At 47.9% G+C, this 7,093-nt stretch overlaps 1 protein-coding gene across 1 annotated transcript; it reads left to right on the forward strand.

Moving 5' to 3' along the window:
• Window positions 1-769: 769 nt before the first annotated feature.
• LOC126037957 (elastase-1-like) lies at window positions 770-5,757 on the forward strand. The gene is made up of 8 exons (XM_049798931.1): window positions 770-883; window positions 1,007-1,072; window positions 1,220-1,329; window positions 2,116-2,247; window positions 2,911-3,047; window positions 3,170-3,315; window positions 4,771-4,920; window positions 5,657-5,757. Exons 1-8 carry the CDS (start codon window positions 770-772, stop codon window positions 5,681-5,683), a joined length of 882 nt encoding a protein of 293 aa, XP_049654888.1. The 3' UTR covers window positions 5,684-5,757.
• Window positions 5,758-7,093: the final 1,336 nt, after the last annotated feature.

Consider the following 7,093-nt stretch of genomic DNA (forward strand, 5'->3'; position numbering starts at 1 on the left):
GACAGATATATTTCTTACAAGGGAATACAACATGTGTATCAGTAATTGCTCATCTGAAGTGTTGGCTTCTTGAGCCTGGGTTTGCACTGCTTTGGTTTTGACTCGATCTGAGAGCACTCCACATTTATCAGGGTTTTTTTCTGCTTCATGGCCCTGTGGGAACTATGCAGTGTGGAGGTGTTTGTGTAACCTTGGGCTCTAGCTTGAACAGTTCGCCGGTCCCCCTTTTTTCCCACATTTTTTCCAACGTTTTTGATCAGTTTAATGAGTTATGAGTATAGATAAATTTTATTAATCACAAATTTACACATAGCTTCTTATCAGATATTTTAGTATAAAAAGAATTTTTCTTGGGAAAAATGCTGCCACTTCATTAAAAATGCTTCAGTTTCTGGTTCTTCTTAGTTGCCTGGGTAAGTTGCAATTGAAGTATTTGAGCTGGGAAAGGGTGAACCTCTCAACCTCTAAGTGGTGCAGATTAGAGCATATCAATTTTTTTCTCTGCAGTTACTGTGCTAGGGCAAAACCTAACATGGACACAATTATTCTGGCTGGAAGGGTTTTTCTCTGTTGTGGGAACAAGATCTCCATGAGAAAGATCTGGTAGTTCTCTGGGGGAGGGGAGGGGAATCCTACACCCCAAAAGAAAAGGGATTTAGGTTGGCGCACAACCACCTGGCAGTTAGGGTGGGGTTGTAGGGAGTACGGGAAACCAGTCAAATTGTATGAGAGCTTTGCACCTTGAAGCCTCTTATGGTATTTTTCAACCATGGAGGCTTTAAAGACAGCCTCCAGGATGGAGAGCGATCACAGCGTCCCCACGTGCAAGTCTCAATCACTTGATCCTTCGGACTGGCTTAGCGGGCTGCCCCGCGCAGCACAAGTTTGTCTCCGGCAATAAACCCAGTGACTGATGCTCATTAGGAATCCACACGACAAACTGCGCTCCTTTTTTTCTGTGCGGTTAGGGGCAATCTCTGGAAGTCCCCTCAGGGATGGTCTTCAGGAGGATGTGCTGACAGGGCGAATAATTGGAGGCCACGAGGCCGAACCGCACATCTGGAAGTGGCAGGTAATGCTGGTGTCTTATACTTGAAAAAAGCCTTATACTTGAAAAAACAGTGAGAGAATGGCACCTTCTGCTGTCCAAAGCCACACGCATCACTTCTGCAGAGGCACGGCATGGCTTGGGCGTAAAATTTATTGTCGTTTGATCCAGGTATCGCTCCAGGTTGCTTATGCCGACTACCCGGGGTACTACTCTCACATTTGCGGTGGAACCCTTATCAGTGGCAAATGGGTCATGACTGCGGCCCATTGCCTCAGCATGTGAGTAGGATAAAAAGTGTTAAAACTCCGGTTCTTGCTGCAGGTGGGAGCCAGACCCTTCTCATCCTCTGACCTCCCCACTGGTGCCGTTCCTTGCACAGCTGGACATCTCGCTGCACGCTTAATCGAGGGAACTGGAAAACTCTGTTTGCTTTAGCCTTGATTTTATATATTAATTGCTGACTTCCTGGGAGTGGAAATCTAGCTGATTGCTGATTTGCATAAGAGGAAGTGCATTTGCATGGATGTGAGCATTTCGAATGGGTTCGCATCCTGAGAAACCTGCACAGAGGTGGACAGATTGAACAAAAGACATGTTTTCTCACGGGTCACGTTGTACAATTTGCTCTGCAGCATGTCTAACACGCACCGCCTAAACAATCCAGCGTGACACCAATAAGCAAACACTCCTCTTTAATTACTCATGCCTTTAGTGAATGTACTTACAATAAAGTGTAACAAGCTGATTCTTCACACTCTGTTTCAGACAGATGCAGAGATGCAAAATGAACGTTCTCGTTCAAGACCAAGCTCAGCACTCTTAGCTGATGCTGCACCTTCACTTGCTTCGCCAGCAAACTGCAGGCAGCATTTGCCTAATTCATAAGACCATTTAGCTACAGTCCATTGAAAATCCTCCGGTGGAAGGTGCTTTAGAAATGATTACAGTGGTGGAAGGTCTCAGCGGTGCAGGAATTACACTGCAAAGCTAGAGGTGGGGAGTAGTTTTTACATTACATTTACATTACATTTACATTCATCCCATATTCTGTGATTCGTTTTCAGGCCACCAGGATCAACCTACCGAGTGGCTCTGGGTGAGCACAATCTCTTGAAGGCGGATGGCACCGAGTACTATATTGGTGTGGATAGTGCCTTCATTCATAGCGGCTGGAATCCCAACCACATCGCCAATGGGTAATTATTTTGAATATCATCAGATGGGTGAATGGTACTTAGCGCCCTGTCCCGCTAGCGTTTATGTGGATTTTCAGTCCGGTTCCCAGTGAGACTGGATGTGTGGGAAGCACTGGAAGGTGATGCAATGGAGATTTCCCAAATGACCTCCTCTCTTGGAGGTGTCACACGGTGCCTGTGTGGATAACCTCAGCCCTGTTTTGCCCAAGATCGGCGAAAGATGGACCTCACAGACAAATCCAGGGCGTACAGCAGATTCTGCAGCTTGCCAGCTATCACACACCACTGTCTGCATCTGGTGAAGGGAAGCCAACAAGGAAATGCCGAGGGACTATCCTAAATCCCCCCTCGGAGGCAAGCCTGTCTGCCCAGGGTCCACCGAAATTCACTCTGCGGTTGGGCGCTTCCAAAGGAGTAGGAGATTTTTGGGGGGTGTTAGCCCTCTATCAGTCTGTACCATGGCCCCTTCTCTCTTAATTGCTCGTATTTTCCTGCCACCTGTGATAGCTATAAAGCTTAATTAATGATGTTCGCAAGGTGCTTGTCTATCATCGTGCCGGAGGCCAGAGACCTGTATAAGTGACAAAACGTGAGTGAGGACATCTGGTTTATGACTCCTTCAGGATTTTCAGTAAAGAGTCTTTTACCTGTATCCCGTTTCAGCTACGACATTGCCCTGCTGCGCCTCGAGTCTCCTGCCTATGACAACGGGTTCGTTGAGCTGGCACTGCTCCCACCTGAAGGAGAAATTTTGCCCAATAACTATCCCTGCTATCTTACCGGATGGGGGGTCGTTAGCGGTAAGTAAGGGGGAAGGAGAAGTGGGACCACTGTGCAGGTAAGGCTGCACAAGGCAGGGTCCGGGCTTCCCTCCTCAACCGCTGGAGTTCCTGGACCAAAAATCTCGCCCTTTCTCTGCTAGTGGATGGCAGCGGCACGGATACGCTGCAGGAGGTGATGCTGCCGGTGGTCGACCACGCCATCTGCTCCCAGGACGACTGGTGGGGATCTCAAGTAAAAACCACTATGATCTGTGCGGGTGGAGACGGCGTGAAGGCTGGATGCAGTGTAAGATCTGTTATTATCAGAGGATTTTTCAAGCTCCCCTCTTTCTCTTTCCTTCCTATCTGACCTTACCGTTCCTTCAGCTGGGACCTCTTTGTGCCATTTCTCCGCCTGCAATAGCTCTCCTGCAAATCCCGTCCCCTTTGCTGCTTTCTGCTGAATACTTTCCAAACCAGACTGCTCCACATTCCCCCATCTCCCCAGAGAGCAGCCAGCAGAGGGAAAACCTCCAGATCCTTAGGGTGCATCTCTCCCCTCTGATTTTGGAGGAGAGATTTGCCCTTTCTTCCAGCAACATGTCCCATTGAGCAGATCCTGGAGACTAGGTTCAGACTTTGGCAGTCCCCTCTGCCCTCATCCCAAGGATGAAATCTTACCGCTCCTCCGATGTTGCTGCCACGTTGCACCCCGGGCCAGGCAACGCTCCCTCCTGCTTGTCACCCTTCTCCTCCCCAGCCGCTCTGCTTACGTGGACAGCTGAGGTTGCCACAAGTTTTGGCTATATCCAACTGCACCCTCTGGCCCGGGTTAGGGGGAAAATGAAGATGCTGTGAGGTCCCCTTCATCCCAGGGGCTCCAGGTCGCCCCAGCATCAAGGCAAGGAGGTTTGGCATGTGAAGGCAGGGGATACCTGTTACCTCTGCCTGTATTCCCTTCACTGCAGAGGTGGCTTCTGGTGGAAGAAACCAGGCAGAGCCCTTAAGAATTAATGGACAAATACATAACATATTTGATTATGTAAATATATGAATATCATAGAGAAACATACAGAAATAAAACAGGTTGTACAATTATACATAGTACAATTATAGTATAATTACATGTCTAGAGATATTTAGTGTATTTTTTGGTGTGGTTTAATTATGGCAGAACCTTGTTGCAAATCGGGTTTTGAGCCAAGCAAGAGCCTTTGTCTTCTCACATATTTTATCTCGAGTTGCTTTCTTTTTCACCACCTTAACTTCCCGGGACCCTTTGAATATACTTGTTTGCAAATAACAAGGGCAGCAGTGTTTCCCTTCTACCCGGTTCCCTGTAGCTGGAGAATGCAGTGATTTTTTAACAGAGATGCTGTGCAGGTGGACCTTGCTGGGAAGGATTATGTGTGATGCAACATGCGCTGGACCATTTGCTTACGGTCACTATCTCTGCAATGCTGGTGGTAAATTCGGGTTTCAGCCCTTCCTGGGGTGTGTATGTATATGTATGTGTGTGTGTGTGTGTCTGTGCATGTAGACTGAGATAATAAATAGCGGGTCTGATCTTTGCAACGTCTTGGGAGGTGCTGGGCAGTCTCTGCTGGGGAACAATCAGCTCTTTGCAAAGAAAGCAGCACAAACTTTTATTTTCATGTTCAGGACAGTGATTAACTAACTAGTGCTCCTCAATCCCATCCAGTCATTCCTCAATTACGGAGATAGTTTGGCTTAATATGTTCCTCTCCTTCTTCTGATCCAGGGGGACTCTGGGGGCCCTCTCAGCTGCTACAAAGGCAATAGCTGGCAAGTCCACGGGATTGTCAGTTTTGGGCTGGTTCCTTACTGTAACACCTACAAGAAGCCAACAGTCTTCACACGTGTGTCAGCCTACGTGGACTGGATCCGCGGTGTAAGTCGTTTAGTGCCTGTGAAGTAACCTCATGCATCTCCCATAAAGGCAAGGGAGTGCCAGAGGAATCAGAGTCTTTCATTTATTAAACCATTAGGAGTTGAACTGGGAGACCTGGAGAGGTCTAAAATCAGGATATTTGGTGCTACTTTTGGTGCAGTCAAACAGTTATAAGGAAGGAGCTGCTGCCTTGGAGCTGAACTGCAATGCTGAGGACAAGGGACAAAATTCAAGCCAGGCAGGAGCTGGGCTCTGTGCCCAGAAAATGACCATCACCATTCACCCAGACACAACCTTACTGCAGGAAACCACCGAAGGATTTAGCTGGCCGGTGAATGGGAAATGCAGCAAACATAAAGCATCTCTACAAGTGCAAGTCCTGCAGTGCCGCGCTATGCGCTCTCAGCTTTACATTTGGGAATGAGCAACGAGCTTTTTGCTCCCAGAAACAATGTCTGGCACAAGGAGCAGCTGTTTCCCAGGCACAGGGGATGGTTTTCTTGAAATGCTGTTGTAAACCGTGGAGCGTGCTGGAAAGAAAAGTGGGGAGAGGTATTTTAAATCACTGCGAGGAAGAGGGAGGCGACTGCGGTCCATAAACCTTTCTGAGTGGGAACAGATTGTTAGAGCAGTCCCCTGGCCCAGCTGGGAGCAAGCCCTTCTTCAGAGCACTTATGTGGGATGCAGACGTGTTGTTCTGACTCTCTACTGAATTCACCTCTTTTTTGTTTTCCAGACTATAACGAATAACGGGGGCTTCTAGAGAAGGATCAGCTGGTGCGTGAATATGAGAAGGGCCAGAATGAAGTATCTCTGCTTATTAACCCACCTCTTGTCCCTTCTACGCCTCTTTTGGCTATCAATAGCAAGGTTTGGCTGAGAGTATAATAAAGTATCAGGGACTGCAACCAGTGACCTGTTGCTGTGTTTGCTCAGCCTTAGGCACCGGCTTAGACCCCGTCAGCAGGGAAGGAAGCTCCAGCAAATGCCGCATCCTGTAACGACAATATAAACCGACGACGGTACCCTTAACTTGGGGCTGGGCTGTGGGCAGCGAGCATGGATCTTCAGGGTTTTCATTTGGGCACCAAGCCCACCCTGTGGAAAATGACCATGATGGTTTTTTTTTCTTGCTGAGGGATTCCTTAGGGATAACCCCACCAGCTGCAAAGGTGGCCAACTCGGTGCTTGCAGGTCGGTAGGAGCAGAGCAATGGTGCGACACTGCTGGGGACAAGTATAAACTGGGAGAGGAGTGGCTGGAGAAGAGCCCTGCAGAAAGGGAACTGGGAGTGCTGGTCGACAGCAGGCTCGATCGGAGCCAGCAGGGTGACCTGGCAGCCGAGAGGACAAACCCCGTCCTGGTGTGCGTCAAACACAGCCTAACCAACTGGTCAAAAGAGGAGAATATCCTGCTGTATTCAGCGTTGGTGTGTGTTGTGTTAGAGGGTAAAGAAGTCTGGCAGAAAATAAGTCCCCTTGCGTTCCAGCTTGTCCTCAGATGTTAGAGGGGCTGGGGGTGGCTAGGCTTAGATTCTGAGTGATGCCCAATTCGACGCTGTAAGTGCAGTCGCGTTCAATATATCGAACTACCATGATCGCGGATGCACAAATAGCGCAATGTACCTTCAGTCTAGTCGCATTCGATGAATTAGCACGGCCAGACTTAAGAATTTTGTTCGCGTTCAGTGAGAACTCTCACGGCTAGATTAATGAATAGTACAGTTTATTAAAGCAACAGAAGTGCAGATTCTTTTGGCTTGCTGGTGATAAATACACTGTCTGCAAAGCATGTGCAAGTACCAAGAATATGAATAATACAGCTGACTACAAACGTGTTAAATGATGGAATAACTCTACGGAGGTTTCTAAGTTTTGTGGGGAAGCACTCAGTATAACCGAGTGTTCAAATCTCTCTTACCCAATAGGCGTCCCTATGGGGGGGAAGAGAGGTTCAGCCCGTCGAGTGATCCCAGAAGTCAGCGATGTCCTCCCGAACTGTCTACAATGGTATCTTCCCTAACATTGCTCTTCTCTTAAGCCATTTTATACTATTTTCTTATTTTTAGGTGGAGCTTGAGTGACTCTAGTCATACATACCTTTCTATGATCGGTACAAAATCTCCTCACTTTACTTTTAAAGGTATAAGCCAGAGAAATTCAAAGCACACGCT

Source organism: Accipiter gentilis, chromosome 4 (assembly GCF_929443795.1).
Source record: "Accipiter gentilis chromosome 4, bAccGen1.1, whole genome shotgun sequence".
NCBI lineage: Eukaryota > Metazoa > Chordata > Aves > Accipitriformes > Accipitridae > Astur > Astur gentilis.

Bases quoted from the DNA above. Each gene is read 5' to 3' on its own strand.
- LOC126037957 (XM_049798931.1), top strand. From the start codon at position 770: ATGGAGGCTTTAAAGACAGCCTCCAGGATGGAGAGCGATCACAGCGTC. The intron at 884-1,006 runs GTTTGTCTCCGG...GATGGTCTTCAG, and splicing joins GGCTGCCCCGCGCAGCACAA to GAGGATGTGCTGACAGGGCG. The intron at 3,316-4,770 runs GTAAGATCTGTT...CTTCTGATCCAG, and splicing joins GCGTGAAGGCTGGATGCAGT to GGGGACTCTGGGGGCCCTCT.